The following is a 25,389-nucleotide window of genomic DNA, read 5'->3' on the forward strand; positions in this document are numbered from 1 at the left end:
GTCAGCAAGATCTGAGGCCAGGCTTGTCCATTTTATAATATACAAAATTGTTCTTTTGTATTAAAAAAAAATAATTAAAAAAATCTCAGAGTATCCTAGGGCTAACATGGACAGTACGTGAAGTTTCACGCTTGCCTTTTCACAGCCCTTCTCCTCCTGCCTCCAACTGCTGTTCTGAAAAGCCTGGTACCCTCAGTTATCCGACGCAGCTCATCCTGCAACCAAAGCACGTTACTGTTCCTTCACAAATCTCGTGGTGGCATCAAAGCTATGGAAAAAAGAAACCCACCTAACTAAAGACACTAAGGCACTTCTGTTCCTTATTTCTCCATCACAAAATCCTGTGACAGAACAAAACACACTGGCAGCAATCACCTGTACCACAGTAGAGCATGGTCCTCGTGTGCCAGATGCCACATGCACCACACAAGTGCAAAAGCAGGCCAAAGTGAAATGACTACTATGAGCTGCTCAGGTCACCACCGACCCATGGCCAAGCTGCTGTCTGAAGCTTTTGGGGGCATCACAACAAATGCTGAGTGAGGAGGACCAAATCAAAAGAGAAATATGCAAAGAGTCTGCAGGGTTTTAAGGGTAGCTCCTCCAAAGAAAAAGGGATAGCAGGAGAGAAGCCATGAAGCTGTTCAAAGGGTGTCCTGGTTTTGGCTGAGATGATACAGTTAATTTTCTTCCTAGCAGCTGGTATAGTGCTGTGGTTTGGATTTAGTATGAGAATAATGTGGATAACATATTGATGTTTAGTTGTTGCTAAGCAGTGTTTACAATTAAGTCAAGGATTTTTCAGCTTCCCAGGCCCCGCCAGCAAGGAGGCACGAGCCTTCCGCAGGAGGGGCACAAGAAGCTGGGAAGGGGCACAGCTGGGGCAGCTGACCCAAACTGGCCAAAGGGATATTCCATACTATATGACGTCAAGCTGGGGGGAGTTGGCTGGGGAGCGCCATGGCTTGGGAACCAGCTGGGCATCAGTCAGCAGTTGGTGAGCAATTGTGCTGTGCATTGCTTGTTTTGTATATTCTATTATTGTTATTGTTGTTGTTATTGTTATTATCTTCTTTTTCTGTCCTATTAAACTGTTTTTACAGTTTCACTTTTTTTTGATTCTCTCCCCCATCCCACCAGAGGGGGAGTGAGCGAACAGCTGTGTAGTTGTTTTAGCTCCCCAACAGGTTAAACCACAACAAGGGAAAAATACATCTCACAGAAAAGGGCCTTGTTTTAGGTTTAGACTATTATTTAATTTTGTAGTAAGATATTCAGCAAGCCAACTTCTCACAGCCCAACACAACCGCAAGCTGACTTTGCTTGGAGATTAGCTGGGGGAGGGGAGTGGTATGCTTTAATAAAAAAAGAGCATTTCATCACAATTTCACACCTGGTAAAAAACGATGCCTGCAGTAGCGGTCACGAGCTGCAGAGCTCGAGGGCCTGTGTTTCCCAGAGCTGAACCGACTTTTGTGGGACAAGCTGTAAAACAGCTGAAAACAAAACACTGCATTTTCAGAGCAGGACTCAGAGAGTGGGACTTGAATGAGGTCCACCGTCACAGACCGACTAATGACAAGCCAAGCCACTGCTTGTCTGCTCGTTAAGGTGGCATTGTGCCTCCTCCACACCGAGGGAGGCAGGGGGGCAGTGGAAAATGACCGAGGGATTATGGAATTAAAGCCCGTATTGTGGCACGTCCGTCCCAGGGAGCAGAGAGGAAGGTTGCACAGACAACCTTAGCTCTGGTATTTCCTAACGTGACTCTGCAACAAAGAGCCTGTCAGTCTGTCCATCCGTGGGTCAGGGAAACAGTTTAACATTGCACTTCTTTGGGTTCAACGGGAGGCTGAATGTAAATGATGCTGCTCATAACATTTCAGCTGAGAGCTACTTCATGGTTGAGGTCACTTGTTTTCCTTTATACATTTAAATAGGTTACTTATTTTTCAGATGCCAACTTGCAGCTCTACCTGTAATGCAATTTTTTAAGTAGTTGATTCCACATGGGTGCAATTGCCATAGGACCGTGTTGCCATGCTTCAGAAACCACATTTTTTTATCTTTTTATCTTTATTCAAAGCCATTTTTTGGGGGGTGTGGGGGTAGAGGGCTAGGTGAGAGAAATGTTTCTAAGTGTTTGCTTTTGATTTCCCATGATCTTGCTTTATACAACAGTAGGACATCTTTTTTTCCCATGGTAATGTTTCCAGTCATCAGCCAGGTTTGTTTGTTTTCCCCTTGTGACGCTAAGTGCCTCTCTGGCTGCTCAGCAGGCACTCTGCACGCTCTGCGCTGTATTTGCAAAATTGATCTGAAAAGTGGCTGCTAACCAATGTTTTGGTAGGATAAAACAAGTTACCACAATAACTGCTTAAACACATACTGAAACAACCAGGAAAGATACACAAGGCTGGTGGGGATGTGCTGCACGCACAACCCAGAGGCTCTCTGTTGCCTCACAGACGTGGAGGGAGGAAGGTACCTGTCTCTACCCATGAATTTTGTGACTGCCTTCCAGGCAAGGCGTCCATCTCAGCCCAGAGTCTCCATTTGATCCCATGGATAGGGTAAAATATACAGCAGAAGAGCTTCGTGTCAGAGTATCTGAGCAAATAACAAGCATCCTGCTAAGACCAAATGCAAGTTTTGTGATGATTAGACTGCTCGGGAGATATTTACCATCAGTGATAAGCAGCGCACTACTGATAAGAAATGCACTTCCACCTTCCAGACACCTTGATTCGAAGTGCCAGTGAAAGGATTAGCGGACAAATCTATAAATTCAGAGCTCTAATTCACCTGGGAGCACAGCTAGGGTCTGCTGCTGGTAGTAAGTCCTGGAGGGCAAAGATGTACAGTGCCTGAAGGTAAAGGATGGCAGCCGAGTGCCTGCCAGTTTCAAGCACTCACAGACTAAGGCTGGTTCCTCTTATCTTCCACAAATCCTCTTATCTTCCTCAAACTAACAACGGGGTTATCACAAAAAAGTAAAAAAAATGTGGATTTTTAAAATGTTCTCAGTTTAGCTCCCTTGAAAAAGCACCGCAGCATTGTACACGTTACACTTGGAGAAAAAAAAAAATAGGCCTTTCCTCATGCACAGCCAAGCATATAAGATGAAAAAGAACGGGTTTTAGTCAGGGAAGGTTAACACGTACTGTACGAAGGTTCATTTCTTCTTTTTAGGGTAATGACTTGTTACAACTGTGCATCATTTCCTAAAGCAGAGATCAGAGCTCTGTTTGCCTTGATCGTTTTTGAAATACCAGGGTTAACGGGGATTTCAGGCTCGGCGCTGCCCCATGGGCACCATTTAAAGCTCCCTGTGGAGAAGAGTCAATTGAGAGCGAGTAGCTGGAGGAAGCAATTGAGCGGTATTACTTCCAGCACCAACTCAGCACGTGGAAGCGGCAACCAGGAAAGGCAAAACCAGCAAATGCAGTACAGGTCAGGTAACGAGGATCCCTCCCTTTCCGTGGGAGCAGCTCTGCGGCGTAAGCTGGGAGCAGGGAGAGGAGAGCTGGTTGTGGCTTTCAAGCAGAGAAGCGGAGCTCAGAACCCCGTCCTCCTGAACCACAGTGCGGCACTCGGGATTTGAGGCTGTGAGAAATAGCCCTCTGTCTGGATCCCTGATACTGGGTTATTTTTCACATCAGCTGTACAGCAAGACGAACTTTGCTTGCTTATGCATCAGTTTTTATCCTCTCTACCTAAGTACAATTCTCTAGTTTCAGCAGACAAAACTCTAGAAAAAGGTCTTTAATTCATATTTTGATAGCAGGTAACAAACAGGTTCTTGAACGTGTTTTTTTTAAATGTAGCTTCCCTCTTTTCCCATCTGCAACCTTTCAGCATGATACTTGTGTCTCTCTCTTTCTTTTCAAAATGCATCCACAGCCTCTCCACACCAGCAGACGACGGCTTGGATGTTAAGTCCCTTTCTTTCCCTTTTATTCCGAGCCGAGGCTGTAATTGACGGCAGACAGGATGCCACGTAGCCTAATAGCAAATTATGCTCCCAGCAGCTTGCTGCAACCGCCTCTCCCCACGCTCCCCGCGATCGGTGGGAGGAAGAACCATCCCAGCTCTCTCTGAGCCATCCGGCGGGGAGACTGGGACTGCTGTGGGCATTGTCTGAGCAACGCGGATACTGGAATCAGGAGAAAAGTCAGTCAGTACTGGTCAGCAATACAGAGCTCCAAACAGCAGCACTTCTCCTTCAAATTACCTCCCTCCCTTCCTACTCACATTTACACCCCCCTCTGTGATGGTCCGTATGGCCAACTTCAAAATGACTCTGGGACAAAGGTGTCATTTGAGATTATTCACTCCCAACGTGACAGATCGGGCACATCTTCAAGTACCTGCTTAAGGCATCAAAGCCACAAAGCCAGTTTGTGCAGTTGGGTGCTTACACGGTCTTTGGCCTTTCTTACAGTAAAGGGCAACTGTCCAGTTGAAGTCACTCATACAATATACACATCACCGAAACAGAAAACCGGCAGTGAGTGCAGACGAGCTTCATTCCTCTGCTACCATCACTGATCCTCTGCAGCCTTGAGGGTGACAGAAAAGGGTTTTTTTCTCCCTTTTTCGGTGATGTGCTTCCATGAAAGCATTACACAGCAGGGGCAGGATATTAAGTCATTTTACTTTTACCACTTAAGCTGGTGAAAATGTTTCCAAATCATATTAAGAAAACTTATTTAACTTTCTCTGACAGTCAATTGTAAGTATAGCAACAGCTTGCCAGAAGCAGTAATGGCCCCAGACAGACAAGCGTATCCACCTGGAAAGCCCACCCAGTGCACGCAGGAGGCATCAATCTCAGCTGAGTGCTCTGGAGCACTACGAGCATTTCGCCCATGCTGTCCCACGGGGGACTGCTCCCAGCGAGGACCCACACGGTCACCCCAAGTGACTCCCTCCCACAGCCACAGAGCCCAGCTACCTCCCACCAGGCGTGGGGGCAACCTGGCACTTTTATTCCTCACTTCTTCCCTTGGTCTCTGATGCCAAGATGTTTCCCACATACTCTCTCCATCTGGAAGCAATTTCTCTTTGCAGACTCATTACAGAAAGACTCCTCCAGTCCAGCCCAGTTAAGCCATGTCACTTACTGCAGTGGACAGGCAAAGAACAAGAAGAGGCCTTTTAGCTGGCAGGAGGTTCTTTTCAATGCTACTTTACCAGAGGACGAAATAACATCTGGACAAACAACTGCCACTTGACTTAGGAGATCAGCATGGACTGAAATCCTTTCTCCCTGGCTGCATTTGGTCAGGAGGCTGCAGGGTTTCACCTGTGGCCTTCCTGTCATCACAAACATCTTTCTTCGCTGTGGGATTAGTTCTTGGCATCTTCCCATCTTAACTCACGCTGGGCACTGGACCAGCCAGAGACAGCAGCTCACTCGTTAATCATCTTCTGGTCATAAAATAATACATGTCCCCCGGCCTGAATTGATTTTCAGACAGGTTTGATGGGTTTAGCTAGTATTAAGCTATAATGTCCTTAAAGTTAGAGGTATTGTGCTTAACATCTTGTCTAGCTCGCTACCCTGCAAGACCATGGTTCCTATACAGTGACCCAGAGAACAGGACCTACAAGCCCTCGGCAGGGGCCAAGCCGGCACTACACGTAGATAATGCTGAGGGAAAAGACCTTCCCCTCACAAAAATCCTGAGCATCATAGATCTTGGTTCCCCATCTCTTTAAACCAGGACCAGTCTCCAGAGCAAGCAACGGGAAAGCTGAGCACTCAAAGTGATACTTTCTTAGAAGAAACAGAGTGAACAGCCACTGTGAGGACATGAGCCTCCGAACAGTGCCCTCCTCACTTGCACAAAGTGGCAGCAGCTCACAAGTACACACCCCTGCTCAGAAACAGTATGCCCCTGCTCCTATTTGCACCATGCACCATGTTACATTTTTCAGTTTGCACAGCTCTTCTGTTGCACAGAAAAAGACGAAAACAATATCCCCTCACCAGGTCCAATGGCTAGATAGCCCAAGTGGGAAAAATCCCACAAGGGAGCTGCAGAAATCCTGACCTTAAATTATTTATCAGCCTGATCATCAGCAAGAGGTCTGCCTGCCAAAGCCCGTGCTGCAAACAGATGTTTTAAATATTGCATTTATTCCACCAGCAACCAACAGCCCAGGCTGGAAGCGCAGCCGCTCCGCACACAGCCCTGGCCGAGTGCACAAGTTGCTTTGCAAATGAGCGCATTCAGCCATCTAATCTCACAGGAGACCTCCTGCTGCCCGCTCCCCTCGCAAAGGGAGAAAATCCTTTCATTTCTGTTCTTTTGATCTTCTCTGCCAGACGCTGCTGGATGCCTGTGGGAACGGATGTTTACTCAAAAGAAGAAATGCTGTATGCTGGACCCTCAAGTCTCTTCATTAAAGGGGAACAGATATTTCCAGTCTGTTTGTGTTGCCCCAGCACCAAGGAAGGACAGAGGGACCCGGCTCCATGCTTACGTAAGGCCACGTTATCCTGGTCTTGCTAAAGGCGAAAGCCAGCAGCAGCATGACAGATGCATTTCGAGGGGACAAGGGGTCAGTCAGCATGGGAGGTTTGCATTAGAAGGCAAATAGTTAAACAGTAATTTATCCTGAAGTTCTGAGGAGCAAGACCTGTGAGCATGTGTGCACGTGCAAGGGACAGAGGGCTTAGGCTACCGTAAAATGGTTGTGCGTAGCGAACAGCGTTCTGGCTGCAAGACTTGCTGTTGTTTATTAACACAATGCCCATAGAGGCCGGCAAAATATAAGTAATTGAAGAGAGGACTCAGAGTCCCATCTTCAAAAAACATTCACCACACCGTAAAGGACATCTCTTGCAGGATGAGAACACATGGCCTCAGTATAACTGAGTAGTTCTAATTGAATCTGGTGGAGGACTGGTTCCCATCTGCCACTAGCCAGCACAAAAAAGTCCTTTAAGACTTCATGGGGATCTATTCCTTTCACTCCATTTCTGGTCCAAGGTGTCAACCTACCTTTCTTCTGCGGTCACTGTTTGTCCACCCTGCTGTCTCCTTGCAGCGGTGGCAGGAAGAAAGCGGCACGTTCCTGAAAGCGTGAATAAGGAACACTCTGAACCACTTGCACAACTATCAGCTTTCATCTGGGACAGGCAGCGGGAAGGGGAAGGGAGAGTTGCTGTGGCTTTGACCTCTCAATTTTGTATTTTTGAGAATGGACGGATACCCCAAACAGCTATCAGATCAAAACTGAGACCAGAAAGGATCCAGACACCAAGGTGGAAGTATTCGAATAAGAGATGGCTAATTCCAATGACAAGAATTTGTAAACAGTGACACGAGGACGGATGAGCCTCTAGGGACAAACGTAGGGGGGAAAAAATTACATTTTTTTTTTAGAGAGCTCCTAAGTGCTCTGGATAGTGCATTTATCTGAAGAACTTGTTAATGTCCACTACTCCCTGGAAACTGTGAGAAAGATGGGTAGCAGAGAAAGACCGGGATGCTTCTGGAAAGGAGATTGCTCTCAATTTCAATAAAACCAGTGTCATGTCATGGACTGTTACCCTGAGCAGATATTCAGCACCTTGGCCAAATTAAAATCATACAGATTCACATGACCGTGCTTAAGCCGGTGTTAATAGCACAAAGCAGGAGCTGGGGAACACAAATACAGGTCTGAGCTCAGCAGGTGCCCTGCATCTGGGACCACCTCGTGAAACAGGGCAGCTTCCCCAGGCTCCTGCAGAGCTCCAGTTTCAGTGGGAGGAGGGAACCAGGAGCGACTGGCTTCTTAGGGCAGCAGCATCCCGATGATGAGTCCACGGTGCCTGGAGCAAGTGCTGTGACTCTCCTGAATGAATGCAACTGCTCGACACTGAAATAGTGGTCGTGCTGCCGCTGCTGTTGAAAAGAAGGTGGAAAGGCATATTAGTGCACCAAACTGCGCTGGGAATTGAACACAGCTTGTGCAGCCCTCTAGTAAAGCTGGGGGAAAGCAGATTTTTAAGACTTGATTTTTTTTCTGAAGGGTCTTAACAACCACAACAAAGGCAACAAAAAAAGAAAATAAAACCCTGAAAAAAATCTTCCTTCCTTTCTAATTTTTAGCAGACAATAATAGGCTTTGAAAGTGCTTTTTTTTTTTTTTTTTTAAAGATGACCTGCATAAGTTCTGTTTCAACAACGAAATACTTTCATTACAATTCAGGCATTGCACTAGCCCTTTTCCTACGGGAAGAAAAAGCCATGGATCACACCACATTCAGCCAACAGTATCATTAAAAAGATCTTCGCTCCATGCCTGACAAGTGCATACTAAACAGCACCTTCAGGTCGCTCCCGAGAAACACACTATTCTTAACAGTATCTTGAGAACTGCTCCTGGTGGAAAGAATTTAAATGAGACGAAAGGAGATGTAAGGGACCAAGAGAAAACCTGGTAAAGGAATGTGTATGAGGCATTCCTTGCATTCGACACAGAGAGCGGGAGAGGTGGTGAGCAGTAAATCACTGTCCAAAGATCTTTGCTTCCAGAAACACAAGGTTGTCAAGCCCCTTTCTCCTTGCAGCCAAACTCTTCAATCTAGTTACAATTAAAATACTTCACGCAGCAGCAGCCTCAGCTGACTAAGCAAATACAGAGCAATTACCACCTTAATTTCATTATCACTATAATTAAAAATATATATACATCCAGGAAAGAAACACTGTGTGTCAGGAGCTTGTAGATTACTCAGGGGCAACCATTACAAGGTTACAGAAGGCGGCATTTCCATCTGCACCAGTTTGATTGTCCCTTTTCAGCAAATGGAGTAAAATTCGCCAACTCACTGAAGCACCCTTAAACAAATGGTTTGCACAGGGCAACAGGTAGTGCTTAAACTGCAGCTCTGCTGTAACTCCAAGGGAATCAGTCACGTTACACAGAGAATGAATTTGGCCTAGCATGTAGAAACATAACCTCAAAGGGACTGGATGCGTGTGTTACGGGCAATAAGTCTCGCAAGAACTCATAAATCAAATTACAGAGCTAGAGGCAGATGCTTATTGTAGAATAACATGCTCTCCAGCACTCTAAGCTTCTGCCCTAATGGGATGACTTAAAAAAAAAAAAAAATTACTTTACATTTTCTGGCTAGCTTGCCCAATGTTATTATCTCTGGCACTCTTCCTTTCAGCACAGCCAGCATGGAGAAATCAGGCATGTGAGACAGGTTTGCAGAACTTTGAAGTCCTGATCTCAGGACTTGTCAGACAGATGCTGAGCACAGACAGCATCTCGCACAAACAGATGCTGAGCACAGAGCTGAGTCTGTGGGCAAGTCACTCAAGATGGGATGCATCTCACCCAGCCTTAGACATCTAAACCCAAACCAGTTGCCCAAGCTCCCTTTATAGACCACAGAGAAGAACAGGAAGTTATGAAGGGCAATTTGAGAAGCGCAGGTCACATCATCCAGCCTGTTTTAAACATCTGCCCTTGAGTGAGATAAACTGGAACTTAATGGTTTCCCTTGAGTTTATGAGGACTTCAACAGCTACCTCAAATGTAGAAATTTAAGTTAATGGAGGTGAGTTCCATGCTCCTCCATCCCCTGGCAGGTAATTTATTTTGACTATAAGCTCTTACAGCCACGGTATTACATCTGCCTGTTGCAAAAGGGTCCAGTGCTAACATGGGACTTTACTGTGAAGAGTTACTCCTATAAATAGGCCAGGACTTTAAAAAAAATAAAATCAGTGTTCTGGGACAAAATTCTTTCTACTGCACCATGCAGAAACTGATGAAACAAAGAGCCAGTCTGATGCGTCCACATAAAAGCAAATGAGATGACAAGCGGTAGCAGTGCAGACATTTCCAGGGGAGGAAGGGGAATAAGGCAGTCACAGCCTGAGCCCTAGCAGAGACCCCACTGGGACTTCTGAATCGTACTGAGTGCTGATGCTCCAGCTGCACTAAGAAGATGTGACGGGAAATACAGGATCTCTCGTGTCAGAGGAGACTTAGAGAGGCCAGTATGATAACCCTACCAAAGCAAAGGCTGTTCTTCACAACTATATCTGGATGGTACAAATATATCTGGGTGGTAAATAACAGCTGCAGAAAAATGGCCACTTAAGCCTGAAGACCAGTGATTACACAGGAAAACTTGGATGTGAAAATAATGAGGCTAAAAATCAGATGAAGGGTGGGGTTTTTCTCTCTAGAACTGAGATTCTGGAAAAGCCCTAAATAAGCATAATAAAGCAAAGAAAAAATTAAGCCCTTTCAAGACAGAACTCCAAACATTTACTTAAGGATTTGTATGATGCAGCGATTCGAGAGATCTGGTCTCATCTGGTCTTTTTGACACCAAGTCAAATGGAGCAGAGTGCAGATCTGAACTTGTGCCTCCCACTCCAGCAAGGTGAGGGGGGCTGTTCCCCAGCTGCAGCAGCAAGGGTGACAAGGACTCACCTCCCTGCAAGAGCTCCTGGGCTTCTGAGCTCCTGCCTTCTCATCCTGAGCTCAGGCTTCCACATCAGGACAGAGACCGGTCTGCAGGCGCTCATCGGCAGGTACTGAGGACCTCTGGTTAGTTGGGATGGCAGTCAAGGAGTTTTATAAACACCGGTGGCATCCAGTCTTTGAACTTGGGCGCAGCAGCCTCTTAGCGAACATAACACTAACTAACCCCCAGGCTCCTTGTGCGATACCTAAGTCTACCCTTGCAAGGGATAATCAAAGTTAAGTGATTTTGGCTAGGTCAGAGGCAGGGTCAAGAATTCAAAAGACTATTCTGGCCCCTGCAGTCCTGAGGAACACATAGTAAAGAGTAATTGCATGGATTTGGTTGCTCCAGAACTCAAAGGTAGGCTTTTCCCAACCTGGAGAGTTAATTTTTGTTTTGTTAATCAAATCTCCATGCACAACTAAGTTGCTATACAGTTTTCCCTGGGCTTTCATTTTATATTTAATTGTGCCCTGCCATCAGAGCTGATTTTAAACCAAAATGGTAAATCAATTTTCTTTAATCTTTCCTCTTTCATGCCAGTCTTCACAAAACTGAAAGTGCAGCATGAAATAGACTCTGTAGGATCTGGTTTAGGAGAGGAGCAAGTGATAAATTACTTGCCTTGGAGGACATGAGGTTATTAATGAAAATGGCTTCAGGGTGTGGTGTTTTGAAGTTGTGTCAAGTATTAAATAACAGGTGAAAATAAGGAGGGTTTTCCTTTTGAAATCCTAAATCTGAGCCTGTTCAATAAAATGAAGTGGACACTTGTTAACCAGGTTGTCATCAAAAAAAATCTTCATGAAGAGCCAGTGTAAATTAAAGCCTTCAAATCAAAAACAGGACTTAAAAGATTGCTTTGTGTTTATTTTCATAATAAACAATGACACAGTTTGGTCTGTTAAACAATTTGTTCATAATGACTTGAATGGCAGGAGTTGAACACAACTCTGCTATCCCCTGAAAGTTACACCTATGAGTATTTCCTGATTAAATGAAAGTTTCGCTTTGCATTCTCAGATTCTCCTTTCCAGCTTAATTTGTTTTCCAAGAAGCCATCTCATCCACTGCTGAGCTATACTGCCAAGGAATGAAAATTCACAGTGCTTACTGATGGCATCACATGAGATTTGTCCTACAGAGCTCCAGAAAGAGGAAAACTACTACTGAAGTAAGAGTTTGCATGTGTGAAATGCATGATTTACTCATGCATGCCCGTTCAGGACAGAATGAACTTTTGCTTGCTTCTGCTGCTCAGGGCCTTTCTGTCAAAGGTTTTTAATTTTGCTTTATAGCATAACCTTTGGAATACATAATATATGTAGTAGGTTGGTTTGAATTTCTGGTGAAGGGTTAGGACTTTTCGTAGAGGGGATAATGTTGGAGTGGGGGGGAGGGAACTTGCATTTCAATATCGTCTTCCCCTTTTAGTTTTATTGCATACTAAAATCTGGGCTACGCGGAACATAGCAACCTTCTGAGGAGGACACTGATACCACACACAACACAAATCTATGCTGGGACTAGGTGAATGGTTTAGTTAGACAGCTGAATCGGCCCCTTTCTAACTGAAATTCAGACTGATGACCCCCTTGCAAGACCATGGAACCAGCTGTGACTAGTCTGGAAGATCACTGGGATATATATTTGACACTGTCTCCCACAGTAGTCTTGTATCGAAGTCAAGATGTTACAGTCTGGATGAACAGACAACCACATAATTAAGAAACCAGCTGGGTGGTTGGGCTCAGAGGGCAGTGGTCAATGGGTTGTACTCTACCTGGAGGTCAGTTACAAGTAGAGTGCCACAGAGTCTATACTAGGATTCCTCCTGTTTAACACCTTTATCACTTACCTAGAGGAGGTGTTAGATGACACTCTTGTCATGTTTGCAGATGACACCAAATTGGTGGGACCAGTCAATACAAACACTCAAAGGCAGATCTACCATCCAGAGGGACCCAGACAGGCTGGAGGGATGGGCCAACCTGATGAAATTCAACAAGGACAAACACCAAGTCCTGCACCTGGTGAGGAAGGACCCCCTGCAATGATACAAGCTGGGAACTGCCTGCCTGGCTGGGGAGCAGCTCTGCAGAAAGGTCCTGGGGGTCATGGTGCAAAGGCGGCCATCAGCATCCCAGGATGTATGAGCAGGAGCATGGCCCGTAGACCAAGGGGTGTGATTATCTCCCTGTACTCAGTACTTGTGAGAGTGCATCAAGATACTACATCCAGTTTTGGTCCCCACAACACAAGACAGGCAATGATAAACTGCGGTGAATTCAGCTGGGAGCCACCACGATGGTTGGGACTGGAACACTTGCCCTGCAAGGAGAGGCTGGGGGAATGGGGTTTGTTCAACTTAGGTAGGAGATGGCTTGGGTGGGGGCAGGGTGCTAACATCAGCCTGTAGAGCCTATGAAGAGGTCATCAAGACAGTGGAGACAGGCTCTTCAGCAGTACCTAGAAGTAGGACAAGAGATATCAGGCATAAATTGAAATTGGGGGCTTTCAGACTGGATATAAGGAGAAACTTTTTCACAATGAGGACAGTCAGGGCAACAACTGGCCCAAAGAAGTTGTGCAATCTCCATTTTGGAAAAACTCAGTGGTTTTCAAGACCAGAGTGGATAAAGCCTTGAACAACCTGGTCTGACTTCACAGCTGGCCTTGCTTTGAGCAGGAGATTGAACTACAGGCCTCTCAAGATCCCTTCTGACTTGAATTGTCCAGCTACTCTGTGTGAAGGAAGTTCCCCATTCAGCTATCACAAATCCACGGGGAACACCAGCACTGTAGCATCCTGTAGTTAGAGAATACGAAACTGAAAGCTTTCACAAAGTTGAAGTCCACTGCAATAAGGAAAAAAAAAAAAAATCACCTGCATTCAGTGGCTTTCTCCCTTTTTTCCACTGCTCATCAGCAGCGCTACAGAGTGTGCGTGTTCAGAAAAAAAATTGGGGGAGAGGGAGGGAAGATGAGCAAAATGAATTTTTACATCTTTATCATTTCCTGTGGCTGATAAAATACTGCTCTTCTCAGAAGATGCACCAGTAAATTTTCAGTTTAGATTTGTGTACCAGGAAATAGGACTCTTATAACATCCTTTAGAGATTATTCCAGGGCTTAAAAGATTTCACACTCTAATGGTTCCCCAAAATACTCTTGACTACATGCTTCCTTTGTCAGTCTCATTCTAATACAGTACTAGATAAGTCCTCTACCTCCAGGCTATTGACGCTCCCCAGAGAACTGAGGACTGTTATGCTACATAGCCAATTAGAAAGATTAAGTTCCTTTAATCTTTCCTCAAATCCACTCTAACACCAAAACCCTGTTTGTACTTCTTGCCGTAATATCAGGATGGCTTTCCCTTTCTGTGGATGAGGTCCCAGTACTGACTGCAGAATAGTAGGTACGCTCTCAGAGTGCAAACGAGCCCATCCAAGTTCTTTGATGCTTTTGCACACAAAACCCCCAAATTGCATGTTTTCTTTTCAAGGCTACAACGGACAAGAACTCCAGGAGGCCTTGTCTATCCTTTCTTCATCAGCCTGATCCAAAGTCCCTGATGTCAGTGGAAACAGTCTCAATCACTTGGAGGGTCTTGGATCAAGTCCCAAATCTTAAAGACTAAAAGCAAGGAGAAAACGAGTCATTAACTTCAAATGCAGCTGCCTGGAATTCCTGCCTTGAAGTGGGAACAGAAGGACTTTGAGGGTAGGCGGAAGGATTGTTAAAATTAAAAAGAATGGGACGAAGAGCATGTTTTAACTTTCTAATTGAAAAAAGTGCTTTGGAAAATATTCTGTGAAACTGTTTTGAATTAACTTATTTATTCAGTCAAGGGAACATTCCACTCACATTCACCGGAAGAATGAAAACCTGAATGTCACACTATTTACTTTGATGTTCTTTTCATAACTTGGAGCTTATCAGTGTCTTTATGCAACATATAACTTCTCAGGCTGCCTTCCAAATTAAAGAAAAACTAAACACAACAACGTAAGGAGGGTCAGCCCATTCAAGTATTTCACAAATACGAAGTAACAGAAGATTGCAACTGTATAACAGCCTTATCCTGTTAGCTCCTGACTTCACTAGTGCCACAGTTTTGCACAGGGGAGGTACCTGAACAGTAATAGAGTACGAGGCTGTATACACTGTTCATAATGCACCAACACAGTTAACCAAATCCTATGCCATGTGTATACAGCTAGAGAAAAGCCTGATTGCATGTGTTACATGTGCATTATGTTCCTTGGCCGCCCTCCAGCCGGCTGCTCTCATGTAAGATAATTTTTGCCCAGCAAGTTTTATACTCAGAATTCCTACCTACACCCTTCTCATTCACAGGTCTTGCAATCACTCCATAGTACCATGCTAACCTGAGAACCAACTGTTCTCAACAGGTCTGGCATGTCACAAGACTCATGTGCTTTTTCTGGATCAGGTCATTAATCATTTGCTCTGTGACTAATTCTTCTAAAATCAAAACAATCAATGTAAGGCACACGTCAAAGGAAAGCCATCTCTCCAGATGTTTCACTAATGGCACAGTCTAGTATAGTTACAGTATGACTAAGAAGTAGGAAAAAGCTTCTTTTTTTTCTGCTCGTATCTTCAAAATGGTCCAATCAGTAGAGCTGAACCAAAAGAAAATACTATAGAAAAGCAAGAAATGAACTGAAAAGGACATCTTGCATTTTATAATAACAAACCAACATTGCACTGCTTGCTTTGTAAATCTTACCGAAAAGCTCTTACTTAGCTCAGGCTGCCTATTTCTTAAAAGACAAAGACAAGCAGAACTAGCTGCAGGCAATGAAGTATATTAGCATTTGAATTCATGCTTTTATATCTTCTGAGGGAAAAACTCTCTTAAAAGCAACTTAAGGAACTTCCTCAAATGTATTCTGGCAACAGTTATTTGAGACTTGGAAGATTTCTGATGTCTTTACAGCTCCTTGAAAACAAACTGGGAAATGTTAAAAAAACCCACAGACTGCTGCCAATTCCAAAACAGGATGTTTTTGTTGTTGATGACTGTAATTAGGACCAGTGACCTTCAAAATGTAAACAACCATCCATTACCTCTTCTTTTCTAATTATTGTTGCAAATATTTTTTTGTCTTTATAAACTTGGCAGAATGAGTAGTTTAGCACTCATACTCAGCCAATGACCCCAACTTCCACAGGACTAAAAATACTAGCACCCAATGTCACCAGCTAGTTGAAGTGAAAAGGAAAGGAGGAGGAGAAAAGTAGTGTATGGCTAGCGATTTAAAATCAAAGTGGCTGTTATAAGCACACAGAAAAAGCAAGACAGACCAGGCACTCCTACAAGAAATGCATTACCAGTATTTCTGAAGAAAGACCTACTGTCAGGAGATAACCTAGGAAAGTGCCCGAGCTCCTGAGACAGCAAGGAGGAAGCTCTGCAGCTTTCCCAAATCCTAATCCTGCAGCCAGAAACCCGACCCCTGAGTCCTTACCTTCTGATGTCCGAATTCATTCAATATTGTGCCCAGCTTCTTCGTGTTGCTGTGAAGTTTATGAGCAGCAATGGCCGGATTGGGATCCCTCCAGTCAATGGACAAGCGATGATACCAGAGGTGCCGACCCTCCTGAATGTGTGCTGACTTGATGCTGGGGTCAAAGCGATGCACCTCGCATCCACTGTTGGCCATGCTGATCTCAAACTGGTTGTCATCATTGCCCAGCCTGCAAAACAAAAAAAGACATAACTATCAATACTTCTAAAAGAACTATTTGTGAGTAGGATATTCAGAGGATTCATTTTAAAAGAATGTAAAATCCAACACATTTGTTTCTGCAGCAAAGTAGAGGAGCTGTTATACTCCTTCTTGGGATATATTCACAGCACTGAGCACAATCTAACCCTAATTGTGACGAGATAAACAGAAATAAAGCTAAGGATCCACAGTAATACCTGCTGAAGATTTGGAATAAGTAGTTAGATAAAGGAAAATTAAAGGAACACATGTTTTTCCTCAATGTCACACTCATAATCGACCTTAAGAAACTTTTAATGAAATTTTCATTTATAGAATGAAACTACTGGAGTAGTTTGGATGAACTAACCCCACCAGAAAATTCAAGCTGAATGCAATATACTGCATACAATTAGAATGAAGCGCTCATTTCAGGGCAAGAACTAAACCACTTTTAACCTTCCCAAAGAGCTTTTTCCTTAATTCAGAAGTTGACATCATTTATAAGAAAGTAAATTACACATTAAAAGCTTCGTGCTGTCATTATTCCTCTATTTATATTTTATATTTACATACATTTATATTTTCAATTTGCTTTTTCTTGACAAGATCATAATGCATTCCTTAGTCCCCACTGCACAAACTTCCAGTAACCAAGACATAAGCAGAAGACCAACAGATTTAAGATGTATACAATACTGTTTTGTAAAAATCAGGCATATTTCCCACCATGTCTATAATCTGGTGTTACAAAGATGAGCCACAATGGCCACCAATAGGGACAAGATGCAAGAACCAAATGCCTCGCTTTCTCTGTGCACGGGAAGACACAGATAAAAAAGCAAATTTAAAAATAATCCCTTCACAAGAGGTTTTTAAACCAGTGCTTCAACCAGTTGTACTAATTGAGAATATCTTTTATTTATCATAGAGAAACCATTACAGGGCAGTACTCTTAGCTGTACTGTCAGAGCACCTGCTATACTACACCACAATTATCCTTAGACACATATTTTTTAAAATGGTGTGAACCTGAAGTAATTCTGGCTATTCGCATCAAGATGTAAAAGGTGGTAAGTTTTACATCGTGTTACACTATGATATGACATTAAACCAGCACTAAATATTTTAGATGACATACTGGTACACTAAAATGAATCCAACTCCTGAAACAATGTTTGGAAGAGCATATGTTTTGGACATTACCAGTACGGTATCACGCTTGCTGTAATGCTGGCTAAGCACAGTGCGACGATGCCCTGTTAGAAGGTTTTCCCCTCAACCATCTTCCCCTTCAGGTATCCTAGGAAAGTAGGAGGAGACAGGGATTGCAAGAACAGCCCAGCATACTTTTCAGGACCACTCTATTTCATGCGATTCAAGCCCGTACAGATGTGTAGGAGGAAAAGAGAGGAGTTTTCTTTTAATACATTCAACACATATTAGGAAAAAAGTTCAGAAGTTAACGAAGTGAATTGACATATTTGTTTGCATACAGCTTTCCACAGAAGGGACACTGATGAACAAAGACCAGTGTAATCCCTTAGGAATGAGAAGCTGGCTAAAAATGAACAAAACGTGAATTGTTGGGGACAGTTACAGTGTTAGAATGATGAGCCTACCAGCAACCGACGGACACATGCATCCGTGACACACTTCCAATAGTACCAGCTGGTACAATCCAGAGGGCCAGATGCTTTTGATGCAGACAAACCTCAGGCTGACTCCAAACAGATCGCTACTCGTGAGGACTGCAAAGGGAGGTTCACAGTGGTGAAAAACAGGAATAAAAAAATATAGATGAAGGTGCAGAAGGTGCTGATATACCTCCTGGCACTCTGGCTAACAGCTCTAATTTATGCCTGAAGAGAGATCTAATCAACAACAAATATTTAGGAAAGAAAATGTGGTCATCTTCAAAATAACAGGTTTGAAAAACTCCAGGCTTACTTGTGATCATGCTAAGGGATAATGCAGCACAAAAAAGGTAAACAAATGAGGTCTCCTAAGAAAGATTTTGTCTTTCTTAGAAAGGGGCCAAGATTTTAAAAGAAAGGTGTGGAGGTCACGGAAGATTAGAGAGGCCCTTCCCCACCATCAGGAAGGAGCTGCCTCCAGCAACAGCAAAATAAAAAATGCTAAAGACACGGACCTATTTTTACTGCAAAGAGAGCTCGGTTACAGAGTTGGCAGTCACACACAGACCCCCGCAGCGGGGGTAGAGGTGGGCTTTCACAGCAGCAGGAACAGCACCCTGCGGAGGGGTTCTCCTTGCCGAAAGGAAGAGCTCACTGGCACTGCTCCCCGCCGGCAGCAGGGCAGGGTCGCTGAGCCAGGACAGAGCGCAGCACAGCAGGGAGCAGCGTCCCTTGGCTGTCCTCTGCTCCCAGGGTTTTTGGAGGGTCACTGGTACACAGAGCCTCGCACTCGGAGTAAACACTGTGCTGCAGCTTGCTCTGAACGGAGCATCGGCGCTGGCCCCCCTCGTCATCCTGGAGCGCAGCGACCACGCAGGTGGCACAAAAGCTGCTTTGTCTCCTCCAGCACAGCTCTAGTGGATACCTGTAGCTGATCCAGCCTGATAGCTGTAGGTACTCCAGCTCCCACAGGGACCACAGGACAGGGCTGAAAACACCCATGTCAAGGTCCAGCTTTCCCTTCCTGTGTTCCCCCGCCCCTTCTTTCTCCAAGGAAGGTAACTGAGTTCTGCAGCTGGAGAAAAAAGACACATCCCCTGCCCGGATCCTAAAGCCCCATCACTTTAAGATCCACCTGAAAGAGCTTCCACACAGTGTTGTGGCGAGACTCTTTAAATCTCAACTGGTAAATTTCTGAAATCCTATTCATTTATATTATCCCAGCTTGAGTGCCTGCCTGCGGTGTTTGTAACAAACTTAGCTTAATCTAAGCAGATTTAGCACTAACAACTAGAGCTCACTAATGCATATTGCAATTACGTATCATACTGGGAAATCCTGTCCCCCAAGCAAAAATATTGTTGCCTCCCAGTAGTGGAAGCAACTAATACTAATCTAAAAAGATCTCCAGGCAATTCAGACACTGCTTGTAACCTCTTCTATAGCACTTGAGAAGGCAAAGCCTGAGCAGCATGTTTTGTTCCATTTTTAATGATATATGGATTTAATTCAAGATTCCCAGTAATCCTCACACTGAACTTTGACATTTGTCCTCCATCCATCCTCTCCACAGAGAATGTTCTTCATTGGAAGCAGCGGTTCCCCCTTTGCTCTTTATGAACTGCATGAGATGATAACAGAAATGTTTAAAGGGGAATGTTGTCTTACTCAGAACAAAATTACTTTTCTGCCTGTCATAAGCTAAACGAAGCGGGTCTGACAGAAGAATTATGCACTAACAAGCTCCAAAGGCTGCAGAAGGAATCTGGAGCACTAAAGACTGTTCCTCCTTTACCTCAAATATTTCTCTCTTATTTTTTAGCTGTTTCATGAGATGCATTATGGTTGGGTATTTACTGCACATGTGTATCTGATGATTGATGGGAGAGCCTACATCAATTTCAATCTCTGCTAAGCTTTGCTGTTCCATCAGTACTGAAAATCTGTACTATACCCAAAAGAGCACCACACACAAAGCACTGGTATACATACACTAGCTCAGATTTGTTCAAAACCATCAGCAAATTATCTTCGTGCGAAATCTGCATTTCCTAGCACAGATGAAATCAACTCTGCATTGTGTTTACTGGCCAATTCAATAAAAACACCACTGAACTTTGAGTACTTTGCGACGACACCTAAAATTAGCAGGCATGCTATCAGAGACTTCCTCTATAATCAAAGGAAAGCATCAGGATCCTCAGGGCAGTGAGGAGAGCACTCAGCAAGCTCGCTACCCTGGACTTCAGGAGAGCTGACTTTGGCCTCTTCAGGGATCTGCTTGGTAAATACCATGGGACAAAGCCCTGGAAGGAAGAGGGGCCCAAGACAGCTGGCTAATATTCAAGGGTCACCAATATCCAAGCTCAGAGGCGATGCATCCCAACAAAGAGGAAGTCAAGCAAATCCACCAAGAGGCCCCCATGGATGAACAAGGAGCTCCTGGGCAAAGTCAGGCAAAAAAGGAAGCCTACAGAGGGTGGAAGCAAGGGCAGGTAACCTGGGAAGAATACAGAGAAACTGTCCGAGCAGCCAGGGAGCAGGTTAGGAAAGCCAAAGCCCTGACAGAAATTAGTCTGGCCAAGGATGTCAAGGACAACAAGAAAAGCTTCTATAGGTACGTTAGTGATAAAAGGAGCATGAGGGAAAATGGGGGTCCCCTCCGGAATGAAACGGGTGACCTGGTTACCCAGGATATGGAGATGGCTGAGGTACTCAACGACTTCCTTGCCTCAGTCTTCACTGGCAAATGCTTGAGCCACACTGCCCAGGACACAGAAGGCAGGGACTGGGAGAATGCAGAACCGCCCTCTGCAGGAGAAGATCAGGTTCGAGAATATCTAAGGAACATGAAGGTGCACAAGGCCATAGGACCTGATGAGATGCATCCACGGGTCTTGACGGAACTGGCGGATGAAGTGGCCAGGCCACTCGCCATCATATTTGAGAAGTCCTGGCAGTCTGGCGAAGTTCCCACCGACTGGAAGAGGGGGAACATAACCCTCATTTTTAAGAAGGGAAAAAAGGAAGACCCAGGGAACTACAGGCCGCTCAGTCTCACCTCCGTGCCTGGCAAGATTATGGAGCAAACCCTCCTGGAGACTATGCTCAGGCACATGGAAAATAAGGAGGTGATTGGGGACAGCCAACACGGCTTCACTAAGGGCAAATCGTACCCGACAAACTTGGTGGCCTTCTATGACGGGGTTACAGCGTTGGTGGACAAGGGAAGAGTGACAGACATCATCTACCTGGACTTCTGCAAAGCATTTGACACTGTCCCACACGACATCCTTGTCTCTAAATTGGAGAGACATGGATTCGAGGGATGGACCACTCGGTAGATAAGGAATTGGCTGGATGGTCGCACTCAAAGAGTTGTGGTCAACGGCTCAATGTCCAAGTGGAGAACACTGACGAGTGGTGTTCCTCAGGGGTCGGTCTGGGACTGGCACTGTTCAACATCTTTGTCGGCGACATGGACAGTGGGATTGAGTGCACCCTCAGCAAGTTTGCCGACGACACCAAGCTGTGTGGGGTGGTCGACACGCTGGAGGGAAGGGATGCCATCCAGAGGGACCCTGACAGGCTGGAGAGGTGGGCCCGTGCGAACCGCATGAAGTTCAACAAGGCCAAGTGCAAGGTCCTGCACGTGGGTTGGCGCAATCCCAAGCACAACTATAGGCTGGGCAAGGAATGGATTGAAAGCAGCCCTAAGGAGAAGGACTTGGGGGTATTGACTGATGAGAAGCTCAACATGAGCCAGCAGTGTACGCTTGCAGCCCAGAAAGCCAACCGTGTCCTGGGCTGCATCAAGAGAGGTGTGACCAGCAGGACAAGGGAGGTGATCCTGCCCCTCTACTCTGCTCTCGTGAGACCCCACCTGGAGTGCTGCGTCCTGCTCTGGGGTCCCCAGTACAGGAGAGACATTGAGCTGTTGGAGCGAGTCCAGAGGAGGGCCATGAGGCTGATTGGAGGGATGGAGCACCTCTCCTATGAGGACAGGCTGAAAGAGTTGGGGTTGTTCAGCTTGGAGAAAAGGCAGCTCCGGGGAGATCTAATTGTAGCTTACCAGTTTCTGAAGGGGGCCTACAGGAAAGCTGGGGAGGGACTGTTTATCAGGGAGTGTAGTGACAGGACAAGGGGTAATGGGTTCAAGCTGAAGGAGGGTAGATTTAGATTAGATGTTAGAAAGAAATTCTTTACTGTTAGAATGGTGAGGTACTGGAACAGGTTGCCCAGAAAGGTTGTGGATGCCCCCTCCCTGGAAGTGTTCAAGGCCAGGCTGGATGAGGCTTTGGGCAATGTGGTCTAGTGGAGGGTGTCCCTGCCCATGGCAGGGGGGTTGGAACTAGATGATCTTTGAGGTCCCTTCCAACCCAAACCATTCTATGATTCTATACTTACGTCCAGAAGGTTATTTAGCTAAGCTGATTTTCGACCTAAATGCGCCTGCCTCTCCCAACTGACTACTAGAAGGAGCTTCAGGCAATGAGCCAGTACTACAGTTGAGCAAGTAATCTGGACCTAAGCGTGGGATAATACAGCATCTCTCCTAACTTTCACAGGAATGTGCAAAACTGAGCAAAAAAATCATGTGAACCTGTATCTTACACTAAAACCAGTAAGTACCATTTGAAATAGATTGTGAGGTACATTCAGAAAATAGTCTCAACAGTAGTCGAGAGGAGTTTGCTCTCCATAGATGTGACTTGTTCTCTAAGGGGCATGTTATTGGTGTTCTGCCACAGAGCAGTGCAGCTCAGCAAGACTGAGAGCCCCTCATCTGAGGAGTTTGGTCCTTACAGCTCAATATAAGCTCAAGCCAAATACAAGCCCACCCGAATAAACAGAAAATACTCCTTTTGACCGCAGTGCACTCTGTATCCACTTTATGTTAATTGCTGGTGTTAACTGTCCTGTGCTAATCGGTGAGAAATGCCACCCAGACACAGCTCCTTGCTATCCACCATTTCTACACCTGCAGCAGCAAAGTCACAGACATAAACTGCAGGGAGATGAAGCCTTTCAATATACCCCTAACCTAAAACTGGCTCCCAGGACAGCAAAGACAGTCTTATTAGGCAGCAGCCATGTGGTGATCGGTGTAAAACGAGCTCCAGATCCCAGAGATCATTCTCCTAATGCACCTCTGCGCTGATGGGTGATGCAAGAGGCTGGTGGTCTGATGAACTCTGAGAACTGACCTCCCTTGTCCTCCCGGAAGCAGCGTTTTATTAGCTGGGAAACAGGGTGCAATTGTGGGTTTACTACCTGTGAAAGCACTTGTTCTATGAAGAGCGAAAACTTCAATCTCAAGTGCTGTAAACATCATAAACACTACAAACATTTTAAAATAAAGCTGCAACTGCCTTTCTTATTATCGCTTTGGCACATGTCACCCCAAAGTGCTTAGCAAACACACTCTCATATGGAAATGTACTATTTTGTCCCAGGGGTAGTTAATGAAGTTTTGTAAGTAATGCCGCTGAAGTACCTGGCAATTATGCAAGGCATTTCAGCTCAGGGAAGATGCTGTATGCGTCTCAGTTTATCTCATTAATTTCCATCTTCTGTGTGAACTATCACTCGCTACTCCCCATTAAGCAATTTGTTTTCATACTGATATTAGAAAAGTGAAGGAAAACAAAGACCCTCATGGAGAATGTTTTTTCCCTAAAAACAGAGTTTACAGAAGCACATCAACACGTAACAAACACGTCCAAACAAAACCTGTATTTAAAAAGACAAACCTTGTTGCAGCCTGTGTTGCATTTATAGGGCTTTTTGAAGCTGGGTGTCATGAAAGAATTTGCTGTCTTTCAAAGAGAGCACTTACCCAAGGGAATAGAGACGGCATTGCTTGCTTCTGATCTGATGAATGAGGCTAAACCTCTCGTCAAGACAGATTGACCAGGGCTTCTTCGCGGTTTCAGAGTACCCTCTCAGGCTGTTCAGGTTCATGTTTTCGCATGAAATCTGTTGAAATCAAAGGATGTTTCATTTTAAGACATGACTTTTAATTTGTTTTTAATTTGCCTTCTGGGGAAAGAGGGGAAAGAAGAAGAAAGTTAATTGGTTTCATTTAAATCTGATTGTCAATCTGATCCACAGCTATGGAGATCTGACAATTTTTTTTTCCTTGTTCGTCTGTTCTGCTTGGTGAAATCTGAGGCTTACATAATCCCTCAGAGAGCAACACAGTTTGAAAAGCAAATAATTAAGCATTAGTACTATATGCAAAAATCAATTTTCCTGAGAACAAGTTATTTCGGCATTAAAATGTTTATTTTCTTTCTTTTCAAACCCTGGAGTGGATTCTGCATTCTGAATAATGTTAAAATCATGTCATGATTCAAGCTTGTAATCACAAGTTGCAGTGTCACTGCAATGTACACTGTATACCTTATCTAGAGTGTCATGGATCTCAGTTCCAGAAGGGATTTAATCATTAACCCAACACATCCTCTCTCCACCAACAAAGGGATTCAAGAAAGTGCTTAACTGAACAGAGGAATCGTAGCATGTGTGCCTACGCTGTACTGGCTTAGTCATGAGTCTAAAGCCAGGATAAAAACACTGCAAAAGGAGAAGAGAGACCCTGCAGGGAGGAATGCTGTAAGTCCTTGTAAAGACCAAGAAAGCAAGGACTAAAAAGGGCTGGATTCATCAGAAATCTGGAAGTGTCAAAAATGACTTGATGGAAGGGTGAAGTCATAGAATCACAGAATGCTTTGGGCTGGAAGGGATCTTAAAGACCATCTAGTTCCAACCCCCCTGCTGCGGGCAGGGACACCCTCCACTAGACCACGTTGCCCAAAGCCTCATCCAACCCGGCCTTGAACACTTCCAGGGATGGAGCCTCCACAACCTCTCTGGGCAACCTGTGCCAGTGCCTCACCACCCTGAGCAGCAGCCTGCAACAGCTGAAACATAGCGGTGATTAAGGCGAGGAAGCCACAGCTCTATGAGTGACACCCTACAGAGGAGCCCCTGCCTGCAGCACCAGCTCTGCCTGGTCACCCAGCAGCTTGGGTCAGCGCTTCACCTCCAGGCTCTGCCACACCATTCTGCACCATCCTCTTCCTCCAAAGCCACTCTGGAAAAGGCAGGCATGGAGCTGGGGGTGCTGCAGCCTTCCTGGCATTCAGGAGCCAGGGCACAGCAGGCGATGGAAAGCCAGTGCAATTTGTCGCTGTACCAGTGGTAAGGAGGTAAGGAGAAGCAGATGCAGAAGTAAGCACCAAAGCTGTGGCTACTTCTGCCAAGAGAGGCTGTGTTACGCTGCACCAGCATCAGCTTACAGTTGGTTGTTGAAGGGCTTTTCAAACCACATGCAGCCCAGCCATCAAATTCAGGGCACAGACTGCTCACACACAGATAGGAAAGCAAAGACTGAGAAGACTTGCGGGAAACCAGCTAAGCCACCATGACAAAAAGTTCTTCTTCTTTCTAAATAACACAGAGAAGTTCTTCCTGGCTGCAGGGATGGGAGCTGGCACTGCCAGAAAGCCAACAA

At 45.1% G+C, this 25,389-nt stretch overlaps 1 protein-coding gene across 1 annotated transcript in view; it reads right to left on the reverse strand.

Annotated features, from left to right (window-relative positions):
• The window catches only part of METTL24 (methyltransferase like 24), a 50,268-nt gene that overhangs the window by 1,621 nt on the left and 23,258 nt on the right, over positions 1-25,389 (reverse strand). Inside the window, exons 3-4 of the mRNA XM_075747892.1 lie at positions 23,710-23,849; positions 15,994-16,222 (exon numbers count right to left, since the gene is read on the reverse strand). Of these exons, the coding sequence (XP_075604007.1) occupies positions 15,994-16,222; positions 23,710-23,849 (369 nt within the window). The remainder of the gene's footprint in view (positions 1-15,993; positions 16,223-23,709; positions 23,850-25,389) is intronic.

The sequence above is a fragment of the Balearica regulorum genome, chromosome 3 (assembly GCF_011004875.1).
Source record: "Balearica regulorum gibbericeps isolate bBalReg1 chromosome 3, bBalReg1.pri, whole genome shotgun sequence".
In the NCBI taxonomy this organism is placed as follows: Eukaryota; Metazoa; Chordata; class Aves; order Gruiformes; family Gruidae; genus Balearica; species Balearica regulorum.